At 47.3% G+C, this 21,192-nt stretch overlaps 1 protein-coding gene and 1 long non-coding RNA gene across 11 annotated transcripts in view; one reads left to right on the top strand and one right to left on the bottom strand.

Moving 5' to 3' along the window:
• The window catches only part of MPPE1 (metallophosphoesterase 1), a 23,708-nt gene extending 3,447 nt beyond the window's left edge, over window positions 1-20,261 (bottom strand). For 3 of the 10 annotated variants that reach the window (XM_040619636.1, XM_040619643.1, XM_040619644.1), the window contains exons 1-5: window positions 20,126-20,255; window positions 8,672-9,055; window positions 5,683-5,791; window positions 1,850-1,953; window positions 1,107-1,181 (exon numbers count right to left, since the gene is read on the bottom strand). In XM_040619636.1, the coding sequence (XP_040475570.1) occupies window positions 1,107-1,181; window positions 1,850-1,953; window positions 5,683-5,791; window positions 8,672-8,940 (557 nt within the window). In that variant the 5' untranslated portion in view covers window positions 8,941-9,055; window positions 20,126-20,255. Of the gene's footprint in view, window positions 1-1,106; window positions 1,182-1,849; window positions 1,954-5,682; window positions 5,792-8,671; window positions 9,056-12,564; window positions 12,639-12,766; window positions 13,410-18,981; window positions 19,145-19,745; window positions 19,996-20,125 lie in introns of those variants that run through there. The other 7 variants (XM_040619638.1, XM_040619645.1, XM_040619637.1 and 4 more) reach the window with 7 other exon arrangements.
• On the top strand, window positions 20,044-20,667 carry LOC121099936. The gene is made up of 2 exons (XR_005831664.1): window positions 20,044-20,099; window positions 20,184-20,667. It is a non-coding gene; the product is annotated as an uncharacterized LOC121099936 (long non-coding RNA).
• Window positions 20,668-21,192: the final 525 nt, after the last annotated feature.

Here is a 21,192-nt window from a genome sequence, read left to right as displayed (position 1 = left end):
GGGTGCTGCTGCTCAGAGCGCACTGGTACAAACCAGGATGATGATAAAGTCATCACGGCTGCCGTCTACAAACCCTTCACCTTAATTAGATTTGTATAGACTCCCACTAAATATGCTTTTATTTCCTACACACATACCAACCAGGCATGAAGAAGGTACCTGTCAGTAAACACTGCCTGAAATTTAAAGAATCTTAGCAATAAGGAGCTCACTAACCAAACGATCTGAAATACGATGAGTGTGTAAAAGTTTCTTAAACTCTACGCCTATGGAAAAGAACCAGAACTACGTCAAGTCTTCACAGGACTCAGGACAGGAAGCTACTAGAGGCTCAGTCCTATGGGCAAAGGGAGGGAAGGAGTGAGCATTGGTGGAGAACCCCTGACCTGGTCTCTGGGAGTGTCCCAGATCCTCTGTGATGGACCCAGTGAGCTGCCATGGCCAAAGCCACGCGTGCTGGACACCCACGGGGGCCATGATCTAAAGAGGAAAAGCCTTCCTCTCCCACCTTTTCTCTCTGCACTAGGTCCGCAACCAGAACACGCACGGTCTTGTCCACTGCACCGCAAACACACACCCGGACCCGACAAGGTCCGGAGACAACACGAAAATGGCCACATGGACGGGGAGCTGGTGCTCACGGTCAGACAAAAGGGTTGGGAGGCTTTGGTCTACAGATCAAGGCTGATGGGGGGGGGTGCACAGCTAAAGGACAGTGAATTTTGTCCCCAAACCCTGGGACAGCATACCCACAGGAGCATCCTTCATGAAGGGAAAAAAGTACATTTTGAACGAATAAAAATATGCTCCTTTACAGAGTGGGTTGATGAACTTTCTATCCCCCAGAGACACTGCGGGCAGGAGGGGAATGCCCTCAGTGGCCAGGGAAAGTCATCAACTGGCCGGTCCACCTGCAGCTTGTTAAGGAACACCAGGCTGGTGACCCTGACCGTGACCGTCAGGGAGGGATGCGGCCTGCGGTGCCTTCATCAGAAACGGTACAGCAGGCCACACGGAGCCCAGCTCTGACCCAGGACAGCAGCTCCCTTAGAAAATGAAGTTCCAAGGATGGAAGGGGCTTATAAGAATTTACAAATAATACTCACTTAATTCCTTTCCAAGAAAACAGCCTTTCGGGGCTGAAAACTTTCTCGAATCGTTTTATTTTGTATGCGTTCATCCTGTACTCAATTGTAAAAAGAAACACTTTTCAGAGAAAGCTATTTAAGGACCCCTTAAGAGTTAGCATAGACACAGGCAACAGCGCGGGATCTGAGTGCGGGACTAGCTTTGTGAGAGGACAGCGCCAGCTGCCCCGGGCCGTCGGGGGCAGGTCTCAGCTCCACCACCCAGTGACTGCAAGGACGGGGGGGCAAGTGACTTAGTCCCCAGAGCCTCAGTTTCCTCACTGGCACAATGGTTAAAAATAACAGGACCACTGTAAAGATGAAATGAGTTGATACATGGAAGTGAAGTGCTTAGCCCCGATGTTTATAGCAGCGTTACAGGCTGACACATCAGAAGCCCTGCGTAAATCCTACTTACAAAAGGCTAAATGGTCTTGTTCTCTGAGTCCCAAAGAAAATAACTGGTCATTAAGTTTCAAGTTAGAGTCACCCAAGGGCACGTACGAATTTACTCAACAGAGATTCATTAAGGGTGTAAAATGTGCCAAGACAAAAATCTTTGCCCTAGTGGAGTCTACGCTCCAGGGCTTCCGTCCTTCAAGGGCAACAAATGCCTCCCCCGCCCCACCCCAGCACAAATAAGGCTCTCAGCTGAATGGTGGCAGGTTTAAAGTTCTAGGTAACGAAGTTCTCAGGGTACGATGCTTCGCTGAACTACTTACTGATAGTGGAAGCCAATGTCATGGTTGCCAGCAACCACCTTCAGCTGCACGTCACGTGGGTGTCTGAATATTTTCTGAAACCGCTCCACGTCATCCGCCCAGGCCTACGGGGAAAAATGGGTCACTGCTGAGACCCAGAGAACCCTCTCTTCCCTGTGGCTAAAACAACACGCTTCCTATTCTGATGATGCGAAGTTAACTCCCCTGTCCAAACCAGATGCTCAGAGTTAACACAGAACTGAGAATTTCTTTTTTTTTTTTTAAAGATTTTATTTATTTATTTGACAGAGAGACAGCCAGCGAGAGAGGGAACCCAAGCAGGGGGAGTGGGAGAGGAAGAAGCAGGCTCCCAGCGGAGGAGCCTGATGCGGGGCTTGATCCCAGGATCCTGGGATCACGCCCTGAGCCGAAGGCAGACGCTTAACCGCTGTGCCACCCACGCGCCCCAAAACTGAGAATTTCTAATTCTGTGTCATCCTGCTTTTTCCAAGACTTAATATTTTAATTATTTAATTTGATGCCAGCTTTTAATTAAATAGTACGCCCCCATATTAAAACATTAGATAGCGATTATATACCCATTATTTTAGGATCCCCTAAAAAGACCCCTGAGGCCGACTCAGGCATGGACCCCAGGTTGATCATCATTCCAGATCTGGACCCATTATAAGAACAGGCTCTTAGGAAATGTCAAGTACATTCGTGTCTCAACCCAGACAAAGCTGAGCGCATCCGTCATCTTAGCACCCCTGTGGCTACCACTGTGGGAATGAGGACAGATAGGCTGTGGGGGAGAGGAAGACAAAATCCAACCAATATTTCAACATTATTCCGACATTTACTTTAACTATTAAAGCTGGAGAATTATGTTTGTATCATTCTGGCTCTTCTTATTAAGCCTAAAAACATCAGTCGGACAAACACAGGGAAGATAATACTTAGTTGGATAGTAATCAACTTTATCCTAAAAGTTTTAAGTAAGGCCCAATCTAGAGAAATATACCAGAGAGAAGGTCCTCCAATACATTTATAAAGACCTCACGTTAACGAATAATATTTAAAGTTAAGATAAGATAAAATCAGAATAACATAAAATTAGAAAAACAAAAACAGGGGCGCCTGGGTGGCTCAGTTGGTTAAGTATCTGCCTTTGGCTCAGGTCAGGATCTCAGGTCCTGGGATGGAGCCCTGTGTCTGGCTCCCTGCTCAGTGGGGAGTCTGCTTCTCCTTCTCCCTCTGCCCCCCCCTTCTGCTCTCTCTCTCTCTCTCAAATAAATAAATAAAATCTTTTTTTAAAAAATAGAAGAAAAACATAAAAACATAAAATGCTACCCTTAATTTGCAAAAGCGACATATACATCCAACCTCATTTTATAACTATTTGCTTGTTACGTATAGTATTTCCATTATCTCATATTTAATTATGAGACTCTATAAACAGTGGGTTGCTTTTTTTTTAAGATTTTATTTATTTATTTGACAGAGAGAGATCAGAAGTAGGGCAGAGCAGCAGCAGAGGGAGAGGGAGAAGCAGGCTCCCTGCTGAGCAGAGAGCCCAATGCGGGGCTCGAACCCAGGACCCTGGGATCATGACCCGAGTCGAAGGCAGATACTTAACCTACTGAGCCACCCAGGCACCCCAAACAGTGGGTTTCTAACCAAATCTGGACCTAGACTTTCTTCATAAAGCTTTTGGATTATCCTGGGAAATGCCAATGGCTTTTTAAAAAAATATCCTACCCCACTGCAAACTGGTACAGCCACTCTAGAAAACAGTATGGAGGTTCAGTTAAAAATAGAGCTACCCCACAATCCAGCAATTGCACTACTAGGTATTTATCCAAAGGATACAAATACAGTGATTTGAAGGGGCACCTGCATCCCACTGCTTATAGCAGCAATGTCCACACCAGCCGAACTATGGAAAGAGCTCAGATGTTCAACAACAGGCAAATGGATACAGATGTGGGTGTGGGTGTGGGTGTGGGTGTCACACACAATGGAATACTACTCAGTCATCAAAAAGAATGAACTCTTGCCATTTGCAACAATGTGGATGAACTAGAGAGTGTTATGCTAAATGAAGTAAGTCAGAGAAAGAAAAATACCACATGATTTCGCTCATATGTGGAATTTAAGAAATAAAACAGAGGATTGTAACAAAGGGAAGGAAAAATTAAGTAAGATGAAAACAGAAAATAAGGAAACAACCATAAGAGACTCTTAACTCTAGGGCTGCTGGAGGGGAGGCGGGTGGGGGAATGGGGTAACTGGGTGATGGGCATTAAGGAGGGCACTTGATGTAACGAGCACTGGGTGTTATAAGCAACTGATGAAGCACTAAATTGTACCTCTGAAACTAATAATACACTCTATGTTAATTAAATTGAATTTAAATAAAAATTTTTTAAAAAATATCCCACCCCCCAAAATCCCTCCTAAAACCATTCATGACCAAACATTTTTAACTAAGCAGCAAAAGAGCTTTTTACTTTTTTCCATTAATTCCAGGAATATAATAAGTACAATATTTTGACAGCTAACAACAGCCTTTCTCTTTGGTTATGCTTTTTTGGTAAGGCTTATGTCACCTCAACACCCAGACACTAGCCCCTGAAGGCACAGGAACCTCATATCAGGCCCCCGTGGCTCCTTCTGCTAAGAGGAGGGGTGCCTGGGTGGCACAGTCGGTTAAGCATCCAAATCTTGAGTCCAGCTCAGGTCACGACCTCAGGGTTGTGAGATCGAGCCCCACGTTGGGCTCTGCACTCAGCACGGAGTCTGCTTAAGTTTCTCTCTCCCTGTCCCTCTGTTCCTCCCTCAACTCATTCTCTCTCTAATAAATTTTTAAAATTTTTAAAGAGAACAGGAGAGTAGCAAGTAACTTTTGTAGCACAATTCTCATAATTTCACGGTTAAATAACCAAGTGTGAAGTCCAATTACATTTCCAAATGTAGTCTGTAACTTTGGTGACAAGTGAAATTGCATGCACCTTGCCTCTTTTTCCCTTTCCCAAGAGGCTCATGGGAATGTACATTCAACAAAGTGAGTTCTGACGGACCTACCTATTTCTTACATAAACAAACACAGCCGACAGTTGAACAAGAGTTTGAACTGCATGTGTCAGCTAATACATGCACTTTTTAATAAAGACGGTACAGTACTGTAGAGGTATTTTCTCTTCCTTATGATTTTCTTTTTTTTTTTTTTTAAAGAGTTTATTTATTTATTTGACAGAGAGAGAGACAGCCAGCGAGAGAGGGAACACAAGCAGGGGGAGTGGGAGAGGAAGAAGCAGGCTCCCAGCAGAGGAGCCCGATGTGGGACTCGAACCCGGAACGCCGGGATCACGCCCTGAGCCGAAGGCAGACGCTTTTAACGACTGCGCTACCCAGGCGCCCCCTCTTCCTTATGATTTTCTTAGCAACGTTTTCTTTTCTCTAGCTGACTTCATTCTAAGAATACAGACTAGAATACACATAACATACAAAGTGCGTGTTAATTGACTGTGTTACCAGCAAGGTTTCCAGTCCATAGTGGGCTACGGTAGTTAAGTTTTGGGAGAATCAAAAGTTCTACACAGATTTTTGACCACACAAGGTCAGTGCCCATAACCCGGCATCGTGCAAGGGTCAACTGTCTAAGACTAGTTTGCCTAACTCAAGACTGGCATGAGATACAGATCCTAATAACCTTCAAGGTGGATTATACACTTTGAATGCTGGTGTAAGCAAAACTTCCAACCCCCACAGATACTGTTTCATGGATTTTCTGGGCTCCCTGTCCTGGACCCTCAAAGCGGGATTAGGGTGCCCGGATCCCAGGGTCCTACCTGGGAGGAGCTCCACTTCCCTTCGTCAAAGATGTCCCCTAGAATGAAGACGACTTCTGGCTGCAACAACCGCAGAGCCGTCTGGAAGGCTCTCTCCATTTGCCACTCCCTTGAGGTCAACAGGAAAAAGCACTGCATCAGTCTCTCTTACTGGAGCCTAGATCTGTCTTATGGGCCATTTAAAAAGTGAACTGAACGGTCCCATTCTCCTTCCACGGCCCCACCCTTGCATTCCCAGCCATGCTTGCAAGGGTCAGAGTCAATATCTGATTAAATGTGAGGAACAATGGCCCCGAGGGAGAGTCGGGCTGCCCCATCCACACATCTTAAAGGCTGACTTTCCCTGTATGGGACCCACAGATCAGATCCTACACTCTACCCCGGAAGCCATCCCTCAGTCATGACAAGCCCCAAAGGTCAGGGAGAGCTCAACGTAGCTTCCAGAGATACCTAGTGTAGCCTGATTCTGCACTGCACCAAGGAGATAACAGTATCTGCCTTAAGTTTCACTTCTTCTTGAAGAACCTCAACTTCCTGCCTGCCTTCAGAATCAGGGGAAGATAATGGGATAATCAGACTAGCTAATACCAAAACTATAAATCCGATAGACTTCAGACATCCAAGTAATCATCCCATAGGTAAGACAAGCGAATGAAAAGAGCCTGGGGGGCTCAGTAGGTTAAGCGTCTGCCTTCTGCTCAGGTCATGACCCCGAGGTCCTGGGATCGAGCCCCATGTCCAGCTCCCTGTTCAGTGGGGAGTCTGCTTCTCTCTCTCTCTGCCTCGTCCTCCCCCAGTTCATGATCACTCTCTCTCTCTCTCAAATAGATACATAAAATCTTAAAAAAAAAAAAAAAAAGCGCCTGGAATCTAGAACCTGACAGGCAACTGCTTAAAACCCCAGCTCCACCCATAACCCCTTGTCCGGCCTTGAGAACGTCGCCTACTCTCTCTGATTCCTATTCTTCGTTGGTAAATGGGAGTAATAAAACTACTCTCAGAGGGCAGTTAGGGGATTAAATGATAGGACTTGTAACGTGTCTAGCACAGCACTGACACACAGTAGGTGTTCAAACATCAGTGCGTTCTTGAACCACCCTCCCCTCTCCCTGACCAACTCTGACGTGTGTCATTTTCCTAAGGATCCCAATTCTTCCCCCGTCCCTGGCTGTTGCTCCCCTACCAAAGGAAACTGTGGCATCCCAGGGCATATAAATCGGAGAAGGTAATTTGAGGTCAGAGAAGACTGTCCGGGCCGCACGTAAACTGCTGCACGGCTCCCACTTGACTCCAGATACCTTCCAGAATTAAGTTCTGTTTTTCTTGATTGAATGTTATTCACTCTGGAGAAGAAAGCATCTAGAAACAGCAGCAGCAAGAGGGCAGGGAAGAAAGCTCAACCGGTAAGGCCCAAATGAGGCCAAAGGAAGTCTCACCCGGGCCCTTCTCTATCTCATGCCTCATTTGGTTTAAAACTCCGAGTGCAGAAGGACGGCAGCCCCTCCATCTTTGCTTCTTCTGTCTTGCCTTCTTCCCTCACCCCTGGGGACATTACAACTCTCACCCTCCCACTCAAGATAAGGTTCATCTGTACCCAGAGTACTCCAGGAATACTCCTGCTCACAAGGATAAAGACCCGTTTAGGGAGGCACAAAGGCAGCCATGGTGAGGAAAAGGGGTCAGGGTGGGGGGGTCACCAGGGGCTGAAAGCCCCATCAGTCACCTTCTGGTGGCCATTATTCACAACAGCCAAAAGGTGGACGTATCTATCAAAAGATGAACGGAGAAACAAAACGTGGTCTAAATATACAATGCGATATCACTCCGCCTAAAAAAGGAAGGAAATCCTGACACTTGCCCCCACACGGAGGGACCTGGAGGACATACTGCTCAGTGAAAGAAGCCAGACTCGAAAGGACAAATACTGTATGACTCCGTTTATACGAGGGACTGACGGAAGCCAAGTCCAGAGAGAAGGAAAGTAGCACGGTGGGTGCAGGGGCTGGGAGAACGGGGAATGTGGAGTCGGTATTTAATGAGGACCAAGTTTGGGAAGAAGAAAACGTTCTAGAGATGGCTCGTGGCTACGGCTGCACAACAGTGTGAATGCACTTGATGCCACTGAAATATACACTTAAAACTGTTTACGATGGTAACTTTTATGTTATGTATACTTTCCCACAATTAATTTCTTAAAAAAGCCTTCTGGGGGCGCCTGGGTGGCTCAGTCGTTAAGCGTCTGCCTTCGGCTCAGGGCGTGATCCCGGCATTGTGGGATCGAGCCCCACATCAGGCTCCTCCGCTGGGAGCCTGCTTCTTCCTCTCCCACTCCCCCTGCCTGTGTTCCCTCTCTCGCTGGCTGTCTCTCTCTGTCAAATAAATAAGTAAAATCTTTAAAAATAAATAAATAAATAAATAAGCCTTCTGATGGGAAAGCAGGTAGACTGTGCTGGGCCGGTCTACGTTGGAGAGACAGGACCTGATCCGCTCCCCAGGGTGACAGCCACAAATCTGCTCTGCTCCGGCTGCCCAGAGCAGGCAAAAGCCAAGTCGGCTCAAAACGACACACCAGCGACTGCGAGAGGGGACCACCAACCCAGGTCTGTTTCCTCTGCTGCCCAGGGGAGAAGGGCAATCTACCTTGGCCAGCGACACCCACGTGCCAGCCCTTGCTGTGGGCATTTTCCTCACACAGCCTGTGAAGTCTCTGGTATGAACCAGTTACAAACAGGGAGGCAGACACAGGCTGGGAGGCGCCCTAGGAACTTGTCCAAAGTCACAAGACTCAAACCCAGACCTGCCTCCCAAATCCTGGGTCTTTATAAATTTATAACAGATGCTCGGCAAACAGTATGTTCAAGGAAAAGTCAAATACCCCATATGTCTCTCTTTGAGAGGAAAATAACTAATGACTACCCTGACCTATAGGGAGAGGGATCCACCTTTTTGCCTGTAGAATTTCAGAAAGATTCCTGATTGTAGCTAATACCTTCGTAATTTGTCTAGCCAATGGCCTCGTACTTCCCCAAGCAAGTGGGTATCAGCCAAAAACATGGCTTTCAGAGTCTTTTGTCCACTGCGGTCGGCTGGAGTTTTCACCTCAGGCCAATCACACCGAAAGATCACTAAGTAATAGATGAAAAATTCACAAAACAGGAGCGCGGCAAAGACAACAGCTGTGAGTTTCAACATCAGGAAACTCCTTCTCTTTAACAGACAAAGATGCTGTCTTCCAAACCCCAGCCTGATCAGAGCCATGTCTTCTGCCCCGGAATCGCCAGCATCCAGGAGTGAAATCCATCAAGAACTGACCACAAGGGAACTGTGGAATCCTGGGTAAGGTGCAGCAGGGGTCCAGGGCTTAGCCATGTACCTACAGGGAAAAGAGAAAGGATCGGATTACGTTTCTTTTTTTTTTTTTTTTTTAAGATTTTATTTATTTATTTGACAGAGAGAGACAGCCAGCGAGAGAGGGAACACAAGCAGGGGGAGTGGGAGAGGAAGAAGCAGGCTCATAGCGGAGGAGCCTGATGTGGGGCTCGATCCCAGAACGCCGGGATCACGCCCTGAGCCGAAGGCAGATGCTTAACCACTGCGCTACCCAGGCGCCCCCGGATTACGTTTCTTAATCATGCCATGAACACTCCTTCTATTAAGAACTAATGAGTGAGAGAATCCCACCTATATTCCCAAATAAATGAAGTATCCAGGACTTGTACAAGGATAGTATGTTGGATTATGTTATAAAAATGATCTTCCCACTAACACGATAAAGTTTTACTACCCCTTTGGAAGGCATTAAATACGAATCTATCCAGAGGGTGTCAAAGTAGAAGACATAATGGAACAGTCAACAAATATCACTAAGTGTAACATGACTCCCGAAACTTGACTCCCACCCGTCCCGGACCTTACAAATCAACAGGCCAGAAGCCCCCTGTACCATGTTGCTTCTGAATCCATCCCTTTTCCACATTACTTTTCCACAAAAGAAGCGAATATTCACGGACAATGTGCTTCAGGGATGCGAGCAATACATCCCACTCTGGGCTCAGAGGCCAGGGTCTCCCAGAGCCACCCATCTGTCAGCATGGCATCTAGGTGATACGTTTTCCCGAACATGGGTTTTCACCTGCAAATGAGCCCTACAATTCTGGATGGCCTTCTGTGAGAAGACATCTGTGTGCAGTGGTTTCTCTACGGGACAATGTTTATGGATTCTTCTGAATCATAAATGAAGTCTGTATCCTATTTAAAAACAAAGAAAGCATCCACTTTTGACGCATCTGAAGGGAAAGGATGGTACGCGGGTGACCTGAAGTGGGCGTTAAAAAGTGACATGCAGGGCTCAGTCAGTGAAGCATCTGCCTTCAGCTCAGGTCATGATCCCAGGGTCCTGGGATCGAGCCCCACATTGGGCTCCCTGTTCAGTGGGGAGCCTGCTTCTCCCTCTCCCTCTGTCCCTTCCCCCCGCTTGTGTGCTCTCTCTCAAATAAATAAATAAAATCTAAAAAAAAAAAAGAAGTGACATGAGTTCTTCACCTCAGGCTCCAGACGAGGATTTTAAAGTGACCTGATGGCTGCAGAGAACTCACATGGGAGAAGCTCGCGAAGTCTCGCAGGAGAGGCTTGGAGGGCCAGTGACCACAGATCCTCACTGAGCCAGTAAATATAGACAATCCCTTTCTGGTGGGGGGGGCGGGGGGGGTGCTTCTCTAAGATAAATCCAGGAACCCTCATATGGTTGACAGGCAAGGAGTCAGCAACACTCTCACTCCTGTAGGGTCTAAAATAATCTCTGCAAAACTCAGTTTCCAGAGCTGTCCACATCTGCACACAAGCCTGGGTCCCTACAAGAGTCCCTAGCTTCCGGCACAGTGGTGTTCCTTCCATATAACCACCAACCCTTAAGATAAATTTTTTAAATCTTACTTAAAGAAAAACAAACGGGAGCAAAGGTGTATTTTGAGCCATTATCAAAAGTTTAAAACAGAACCTCAGAACTGAAAGCGATAAAGGACAGATGGCCTTCCCACTCTCCAAATGCAGCGCCGACAGCCACTGGCTGGAGGACCCAGGGCTCACCCCCGCCTGAGGCTTTTCGGAAAAGGAGAAAGGATAGGATCATAGGATCGGAGGGGCAGGAACGGCTGTGGGCCCAAGGGTTCAGCCTTCCTCCGCCTGCTCTCAGTGGCGATATTTACAGTAAGTACTTGATGGAAGAGGGAACGCACACGAATGCCAGACTGTGAACGTGTCCTTTCAGCCAGGGAGGTCAAAGGCAGCCGCGGGTGTAACCCGGGATCAAGTGCTCTTCCTGGAATTCTACTCGGAACATCCACACTATCTTTATCACGCGCTTCCACCACCAGGGACCACGCGCCACACCCTGTCCTCGCCCTTCGAGCCTCCTGGCCACCTCGGTTTCTGGAAGGAAGAACCACGCGTGCCACATAACTAGAATCACCGGATACTTCATCTTCCCACCGAAACATCTTTGAGAGGGGAGAGTGGAATTAGGGATCATGAAAACGGGGCGCTGGTGCAAACCAGGGCGGCCGCAGGCCACTCAGCGACCAGAGTCCCTGGGACATGACGGCACCCCATGAGGCCAGCGCTTAATCTGATGCCCACGGGGAGAAAGTAACGCATCTCTTGCTGCCGTCCCTCTAGCAGCAATCAAACTCCGGAAGGCGGTACAAAGGCCCCTAGCAACCATCCACCGGGGAGACGAAGGACATGGATCCTCTGCTTGGGTGATGCTCGTGAAGGAGAGAAAGAGAGAGCCTCGAAGGAGTCATGAACAGATTTCTTAACACCATCTCATTTCCTTTGGTGTGATTCAGTCAAATGCATCAGAAACAACCATTTGGTGTTACTATCTCACTTTCTTTCAAAAGGCCCCACAGTCTTCTGAAATCCTAACCACAGCTGCTGAAACTTCCCAAAAACCATGTTTCCTCAGACGTGAGAGGGTGAGCCCAGAGGAAAGAGCCCAGCCTTCTGGGGCTGGCCCTACAGTTCTCCTAACATGCAGACCTTTGCTCTTTTGAGGCTCCAAACTCCTCATAATTGCTCCTCGACACCCACTTCCTTTAATCCAAGAAGCTGGTTTCGGTATCCAAGGATCTGGAACACGACCGGGCAGGGTGGGGGGGGTGGTGTGAGCGGCCTGGAACAAGGCTGCCGTCCAAACGTAGCACACAGTGGGGGTCAGGGGTTGAGGGGACGCAGAGCTGCAGTCCCTCAGCTTCCGTGGACCCGTGGGAGCAGGACAGCACACAGAGACAAGCCAGGGGTTTGCACTCATAGAGGGCCCGAGCTCTGGCTGACCCAGCCGGCCCAGCTCCCACAGACGCCTGACCCTGTGCAGGCCCACCTGGCCTCTGCCTCCGGGCTGACATCTTAGGTAAGGAGCGCCAGGAGGCAGACAAAAGGCTGGGGGCGTCCCTGCCCTTCCCTCAAGCATCTGTGCCCTTTTTTCCATAAAGACATAAAAAATACCCTACACAGAGCCCTTCAGCCAGAGGACTTAGAAGAAAGGAAGCGAAGGAAGAAGGAAGGTAGGATGAAAGGAGGGGGAGAGCAGGGAGGGAGGGAGGGAGGGAAGGGGGAGGGAGGGAAGGATGGAAGGGGGGACAGAGAGACAAGAAAGGAAAGGGAAAGAGAGAGAGCAAACTAGCTGGAACTGTTATATATTTTCTTGTGAAAACCCTACCACCATGCTGTTAGCCCTCCAGTATAAGGTGACCCTTTTTAAGAAACAGAGCTCCTCATCAGAGCGAAAACCATTATCCGGCAACTTCTGACACCAGACCCTTAAACAAAATTCCATTTGCTCGAATCTTGGAAATCTACTTTTCTTTCTCTAACCAAACTCACCGCACTACTCCTCAAATTAGTGCTCCCCCATGGTGTCTTCAATGTGACAGCCAAAGTACATCCCCTTTCACCTCCTGAAATGAAGCCAGAGTAATTTTTAGGGCTGAGGGGGGTGGGGCACGGGATCCACTATCTCCCCTAGAAATGGCACAGCAAGGCCACCGTGCCAGGCACACGTTAGGTAATGAAACTCCACTCCTACCTGACGGCTGCTTCCAGATGGGTTTAAAGTGACCCTGTCCTTGTGCTCTAGCCAACCTCAGGGACCACACAGCTCCCTCATTTTCTGATGCAGCTGACCTGTGAAAAGAACATGCTGACCACTGGGAATCAGAGCGACGGATGTTTCCAGCACAAGGGCACACAGGCCACAATGGAAGCTACCTTTCTTGGCAGGAAAGAGGAAAACCTAAGGGCTCTATAGGGAACCAGCCACTTGTTCCTCTTCCAGTATTTTATCCTAGGTTACAAATCCCCACCAGCAGAAAACAGATCCCCTGAACTGCAAAAAGCCCAGCCTACAGCTCTGCTTTGTGACCTTGGGCTGGCCTCCTACCCTTTCTGAGCCTCATAATGGGGCGCACAGTACTGCCTCCGCTGATGTCAGCAGATTGACAGGAATGATGTTCACAAATTTCTTAAACAGTAAATCTTCCCATGAGGCAGGTGCGTCAGGCTTAGATAAGAGAGCAGGCCTTCCAATCTGGTGAATTCTGAAGCAATGGAACTCAATTCAAACAGCCATAATCAGAGTAAGGAGAATGAAGCCCAACAGAGAAGAAAGGCCAGAAGCTGGAGAGTCTAGAAGCTGTGGCCATCGTTCTCTACTCATTTACTGAGTTGGACTTTCTAATACTTGACATCCAAAGTCCCTATGCCCTTTCCTCACTAAACATAAACCTAAACTTTTTTTTTTTAAGATTTTATTTATTTATTCGACAGAGATAGAGACAGCCAGCGAGAGAGGGAACACAGCAGGGGAGTGGGAGAGGAAGAAGCAGGCTCCCAGCGGAGGAGCCCGATGTGGGACTCGATCCCAGAACGCCGGGATCACGCCCTGAGCTGAAGGCAGACGCTTAACGAATGCGCCACCCAGGCGCCCCCATAAACCCAAACTTTTATCTCCACCATAGTAAGTAAGTCAATGACTTAAAATCTCCACAGCCGCTCAGTCTGAATAACTAAGTGCTACTCTTATCTTCCACGTCTAGGCTCTTACAGGCTCAAGAAGAGAAACTGCGTTCTTCCTAAGATCAAAGGAGGGTCGAGTCCTTCATCAAAGCACTGTGGCGGGCTATACCCAGGCCCAAATGCAGCCAGCTCTTCCTGCCTACCCGATAAATACATGGGGAAAAACTGTGCTTATCCATCTTATGTCACTAGATGTAAAACTAGGCCCTGAGTGGTTTCAATAAGGGCACTATTCTCTGTGTGTTGCCTTCTTGTGGTTAAGTGATGAACAACTGTGTCCATATTAGACACTTCCCTTTGCATTAGCAGATTTGGGTTCAAAAAGCAAAATTACTAAAAATTTAACTAAAAGTTATTGTTTTCACCACCCCGCCCAAGGAGAATCTGCCGACTTTATTAAGCTCATCAAAGGATATCCCAGCAGGAAAACTATCCGGGCCTCCCAACACTGTTCAGTCTGGTTGGGATCGAAAGGCAGACACACGGGGTGCCTGGGTGGCACAGCGGTTAAGCGTCTGCCTTCAGCTCAGGGCGTGATCCCGGCGTTATGGGATCGAGCCCCACGTCAGGCTCCTCTGCTGTGAGCCTGCTTCTTCCTCTCCCACTCCCCCTGCTTGTGTTCCCTCTCTCACTGGCTGTCTCTCTCTCTGTCAAATAAATAAATAAAATCTTTAAAAACAAAAAAAAGGCAGACACACGACACCTCTCAGGACCCTTCCTGACTGGTCTATAACAGAGCCAGGTTTGATATTAAAGGTCCCAGGAGGCCCTGGTGAGAACTAAATCTGCACGATTTTAATTTCTACCACCCACACACAACTTACCCCTGACGCCACACATGATGACATCAGTCACATTTGCTACCCCGGAATTTTTCAAAAAGCTAAAAGAAACCCATCCCTGGTTTATGAAATGGGTTTAAAAAATAAGATAGAATAGGGGCGCCTGGGTGGCACAGCGGTTAAGCATCTGCCTTCGGCTCAGGGCGTGATCCCGGTGTTATGGGATCGAGCCCCACATCAGGCTCCTCCGCTGTGAGCCTGCTTCTTCCTCTCCCACTCCCCCTGCTTGTGTTCCCTCTCTCGCTGGCTGTCTCTATCTCTGTCAAATAAATAAATAAAATCTTAAAAAAAAAATAAACTTTAAAAAAAAAAAAAAAAGAGAATAAAACAGAATCGAAAACATCAGCCGGTAGTGTACATAGTAAAGGCAAGGCATCATAAAGGTGATTTCAGGAAACTCTTGTCTCCACGTTTCTGTACATGGATGTGTGTGTCCTGGTCACGATATAAAATGTATTTCTTAGGCACTAGTCTGTAAGCTCCCTAAGTCAGGGACCTTGCCTGGTCCATCCTCACATCCCCCCTCCGCTGGAGCCCAGGATGGGGCCTGTAAACAGTAGGTGCTCAATACGCATCTGTGGAGTGAATGGCCTACATTGTATCTTACTGTCCCAAACATTTTAGAAATACAAACATACATTATCACTCTTTTGGTCTTTAAATGCTTCACAGTCTCCAGCCATAGGAACAGGAGGAACAGATCGAGAAGAAGTCCTGTTCCCCTTGGTCAGAGGGCCAGGCAGGAATTTAAAGACGGGCAAAGAGATGCACAGAACCCATTTTCTCACCAGCCCCAGTGTGGAACTCTTACAAAGGAAAACCTTGCATGGCTCTCTGATGAGAGGGAAGTAATGACAATCTTCCCTGAGCCTTTTTGGAGAAAACAGCTTTCTTTCTAAAAGGGAGGTACATGAAAATGCTTGGTAGCTCCTGGGTTCTCTCCGAAACCCCAGGGGCTGGCACGATCCGGGCAGCTGGGGAAGTCTATACCCCAGTTCTGTTCTTTCCTAGGACGTGATCTCAGGCAAGTCACTCAGAGAAACAGAAAAGGGGGAGGGAGAGAGACAGGACGGTTATTACAAAAAACAAGACAAAAAATAAAATAGCAGGGCGCCTGGGTGGCGCAGTCGTTAAGCGACTGCCTTTGGCTCAGGGCGTGATCCCGGCGTTCTAGGATCGAGCCCCGCATCAGGCTCCTCCACTGGGAGCCTGCTTCTTCCTCTCTCATTCCCCCTGCTTGTGTTCCCTCTCTCGCTGGCTGTCTCTCTGTCAAATAAATAAATAAAATCTTAAAAAAAAAAAAAAGAAGTGTGTTCAAAAATAAATAAATAAATAAAAGAGCAAGCATTGACGAGGACGTGGATAAATCGGAACCCTTGTGTACTGTTAGTAGGAACAGAAAACGGTGCCGCCCCTGCAGAAAACGGGGTGGTGGTTCCTCAAAAAATTACAAATAAAACTACTAGAGGGGGGTGCCTGGGTGGCACAGCGGTTAAGCGTCTGCCTTCGGCTCAGGGCGTGATCCCGGCGTTATGGGATCGAGCCCCACATCAGGCTCCTCCGCTATGAGCCTGCTTCTTCCTCTCCCACTGCCCCTGCTTGTGTTCCCTCTCTCGCTGGCTGTCTCTATCTCTGTCAAATAAATAAATAAAATCTTTAAAAAAAAAAAAAAAAAGAACTACTATAGGATCCACCCACTTCATTTCTAGGTATATACTCAAAAGAACCGAAAGCAGGGACTCAGATCTGTGCACACCCACGTTCACAGCAGGATTATTCACAAGAGTCAAAAAGTGGGATCGACTCCAATGCCTGTGGATAAACGAACAGACAAGCAATATGTGCTATACTTATATGTAGATAAATGGAATATTACTCAGCCCTTAAAAAGGAAAGCAATGTTGACACAGGCTACAACATGGATAAATCTTGAGGACATCAGACAGTAAGGGAAATGAGCCAGTCAAAAGACAAATACTGTATGATTCCATTTTTAGGAGGTCCCTAAAATAGTCAAATTCATAAAGACAGAAAGTAGATGGCGGTTGCCAGGGGCTGGGAAAAGGGAAAACGGGGAGATGTTGTTTCATGGGTATAGTTCCAATTTTGCCAGATGGAAAAGCACTCAAGACTGGTGGGACCACGATGAGAACCTACTTAACCAGACTGAGCTATACACCCAAAAATGGTGTATAGAGAGATTCGAAAGAATAAGAAGACAAGCCTCAGACTGGAAGAAAATATCTGCAAAAGACACTTCTAATAAAAGATTGTTATCACACATCTACAAAGAACTCCTAACACTCAATAAGAAAACAAACAACCCAATTAAAAAGTGGGCAAAAGTCAGACAGAAGCTCCTAAGCATTTTCACCACATATACACTGAACAAAAGTCACCACGTGAGTTGACAGATGTGTTAATCAACTGTTGTGTGGATTGTGATAACCACTTCACAGTGGACACGTACATCAAATCACATTGTACATTTTAAATATGTATAATTTTACCTGTCAATTGTAGCTCAATATAGCAGGGGGGAAAATTAATAATGATTAAAAATAAATTAAAAATGGGCCAAAGAACCCTAAAAGACACCTCACCAAAAAAGTATATTGGCAACTAGGTACATGAAAAGCTCCACATTGTAGGTCATCGCAGAAATGCAAATTAAAACAAGAACAAGATACGCACCTACTAGACACACCAAAGATAGACAAGACAGACACCTATCAGCATCACCAAACTCCAGAACCCTGGCAACACCAGATGCTGGTGACGATGCGGAACCACAGGAACTCGCTTTCATGACTGGTGGGAATGCAAACTGCTGCAACCACCAGGAAGACAGTTCGGCGGTTGCTTCCAAACTCAACATCCTCTTATCCTATGATCCAGCAATTGCGCTGCTGGGTGTTCTGCCCCAGTGAGTTTAAAACTTACGTCCGCACAAAAACCTGACACAAACATTTACAGCGGCTTGTTTCCTAACTGCCAAAACCTGGAAGCAACCCAGATGTCCTTCAACAGGTGAATGGATAAATAAACCATGGTACGTTCAGACAAGGGAATATGGTTCCGTGCCAAAAAGAAAGGAGCTCAAGCTCTGGAAAGACATGGAGCAACCTTAAATGGGTATCACTAAGTGAAAGAAGCCAGTCTGAAAAGGCCACATACTATAGGATTCCTATATGACATTCTGGAAAAGACCAAACTGTGGACAGAGTAAAAGATCAGTGGTTGGGGGTGGGTAAGGGGGAGGGAGAGGGATGAACAGGTGGAGCACAGGAACTACTTAGGGCAGTGAAAGTACTCGGTATGATACTATCATGGTGAATGTATGTCATACGTTGTTAAAACCCATAGAATGTACACCACCGAGAGCCAACCGAATGTGAACTATGGTCTTTGGGTGATTCTGACGTGGTCATTGTAGGTTCATCAATTTTAACAAATGTGTGGCTCTGGTGGGGGATGCTGATAATGGGGACGGGGTGCTATGTGGGGGCAGGGATCATATGAACCCTCTACTTTCTACTCAATTTTGCTGTGAACCTAAAACTGCTCTAAAGGGGCGCCTGGGTGGCGCAGTCATTAAGCGTCTGCCTTCGGCTCGGGGCGTGATCCTGGGGTTCTGGGATCGAGCCCCACATCAGGCTCCTCCGCTAGGAGCCTGCTTCTTCCTCTCCCACTCCCCCTGCTAGTGTTCCCTCTCTCGCTGGCTGTCTCTCTCTCTGTGTCAAATAAATAAATAAAATCTTTAAAAAAATAAACTAAACTAAAATAAAACTGCTCTAAAAAATAGTAATAATTAGCAAGATGGTAAATTTTTGTATATTTTACCACAATTAAATATTTTTTAATTTAAATAATGCTATCCTGATACATGATGGAGCATAGATGAACCTTGAGGACATTATGCTAAGTGAAATAAGCCAGACACAGAAAGACAAATACTGTATGCTTCCACTTATACGCGGGACCTAGAGTGGTCACATTCATGGCGACAGAAAGTAAAACGGTGGTTACCAGGGGCCAGGGTGGGGGGATGGGCAGTCATTATGTAACAGATACGGGGTTTCAATTGCGGAAAAAGAAAAAGTTCTGTAAATGGATAGTGGTGATGGTTGAAGAATAATGTGAAGGTACTTAATGTCGCCGAATTATAACCTTAAAATGGCTAAAATGTTAAATTTTTACGTTACGCACGTTTTGCCACAATTTTCTTTAAAAAAGGAAGAAGCGCACAAACACACAGTCCTCTGCAGGCTCACCATGTCCTATAGCAAGGGCTTCCTTCTGGATCTAAACATACTACTTTTACATATAAAAAGAAGTCTTGGGAACCTGGGTTTAGGGGAATATCCCTGAGTCACTTTCCCACCTTTTAAACAATACAACTGGTAGGCGAGACTGGTAGGAAGGCTCGAAGTTGGCTTGTGTTCCCCCAAATCAGAGCGCCTTTCCTTGAAATAAAGCAAAATGTGTGTGTTTTTGCTGAGGCATCTTTCCTTCGGTTAACTATTTATTAAAGTGGATAATGCATTAGTCCCTGCTACCTGCGGCACACAGAGAAGGAACCTCATCAGCGTTTAAAGAAAAAAAAAACAAAAAACAACAAAGAACCAGCTAAAGAAAAATGACATGTTATTGTTCAAAAATAGCTCTTTTAAGTTACGGCATAAAATGTTAACATATAATATATGCATGCCACATTGTTCTGTATTGCCTAACACATAAAAATAGCCGCTGCAATCCATAACTGGGAACAAAATATTTTATCCATTGACTTGAGTTTTAACTTCAGAGCCATCATTAAATATCTAAATACCCTCCACCCAAAAACAGCACTAAAAAATGTTTACTACGCACTAACATAGAGTTTTTTCTCTTACTTGTCCATTATCTTAAATAAATTACCACAGTGTCATCAATGGCTATTCGAATGTTAAACGTTCCACCTTAAATAAGATTTTTTTGGTCAATCTACATCAGCAAACTAGAAAGTGAGAGGCGCCTAGGATTTAATACCCCGGGGTTTAGGTAATCGTGATTCTCCAGCAAATAAATGTTATGTTTTTCCATCAGCTCTCAATCCTAAAAAGGCAAGGAGGTTCCAGTTCGCAGTAACAAGAAGTAGCAATTAACCTGGAAGCCTCAATATTACAGCATGGTTATAAGAATACTTGGGAGAATCCTGCTTGCCCTGGGCGGCCAAGCACGCGGCGAGACAGATCGGAAAGCAAAGCCTCTCGGGCGAGCCGGGCCCCCATCACTTCACCTGTCCTCCGACCCGCCGAGCAGCCCCGCAACTTCCTGCTTCCGCGCACGTGGCCCAGCGGGTCCCCGTCACCCCCGGCACCACGCGCCGCGGCCTCCAGAGGGCAGGGAACACTCTGAGTCGCCGCGAAGAGGCACGCCCCGCCCCGGGCCCGCCCCCGGCCCCGCCCCCACCGGGCCCAGGCCCGGAGCCCCAGTGGGCTCCGCCGGCTACCGCAAACGGTGGGTGCAAAGAAGCAAAACCCTACATTTGGCCGCATCTTCCTCAACGACTCGGTCCTTCGTGCCATCCTTAATGTCTTCTAGACTTGATTCTCCGCTCGAGTCCTTAGTGCCGCGGCTCCCTGGAACGCCCAGAGCAACGTCCGAGAAGGCGAGGGGCGCGCAGCAGCCGCGAAGCCGTTGGCGCCCGGAGTGCTGGCAGGGGAGGAGGGCGCGCCCGCCGGTACGGATCGGGGCGGCGACCCAGGCGCCCCGCGTGGTCAGGGCGGCCCGGAGCTCGCTTGCCGTCTGCGCGGCCGCGGGTCGAAGCGGGCTCCGCGGGCCTCGGTGCTCCCGGGCTCCGCGTCCCAGGCGCTGGGGGCGGGGCGGCGGGGAGCCGAAGGTGGCGGGAAACCGAGTGGCGGGACCTCCGCGCGGCGCCGAGGGGTGGCGCTGTGGTTGCTCGCTTCCTCCCTCGCCGGACCGCGCCCCGGGTCCCACGTTGGGTCTCCCTCCCCCTGGTCTTCAGGGCGTGACCACGTGCCTTCAAGGAGTGTGTGATGAATAAATGAGACCATCAGAGCCACTATTTATTGAGGGCTTTCTTTTTCTTTTTCTTTTCCTTTTTTTTTTTTGTTTTAACTCATGTTACTTAGTACAGCATGGCATGTTCTACCTTTCAAAGAGCTTTCATGTCCATTATTTCCAAACAATCCTCCAAATAAGCCTGTAAATCAAGAGCAAGAACCACTACCGCACGTTACAAGAAGTAAACTGAAAATCGAAGCAATAACACACGGGGTCTTCCAACCAACCAATTCTAGCATATTTTTGCAAATCTGTGAGTATAGTTAATATACAGAGGCATAATAGAAATCATATAGAAGGCAACCAGCATAATGCCTGGTATCTAGTAAGCAAGCAGTAAATGGTAGCATTACTGTTAACTAAGAATATTGTAATATTTTCAAATATGTCCAGATGAACAATTTCACCATCACGAAAACAGGGACAACCTGTGCACACCCGTACGATGCAATAGGAAGTACGCAGCATTGTCTGAAGTATTCTCGCTGACTGGAGAAGCAAAAGAAAAAATATGAATCCTGTAAAG

This window comes from Ursus maritimus, unplaced genomic scaffold (assembly GCF_017311325.1).
Source record: "Ursus maritimus isolate PB19 unplaced genomic scaffold, ASM1731132v1 scaffold_33, whole genome shotgun sequence".
Classification (NCBI taxonomy): Eukaryota; Metazoa; Chordata; class Mammalia; order Carnivora; family Ursidae; genus Ursus; species Ursus maritimus.
The sequence above is the reverse complement of the archived record's forward strand: the minus strand, read 5'-3'. Positions and strand labels throughout refer to the sequence as shown.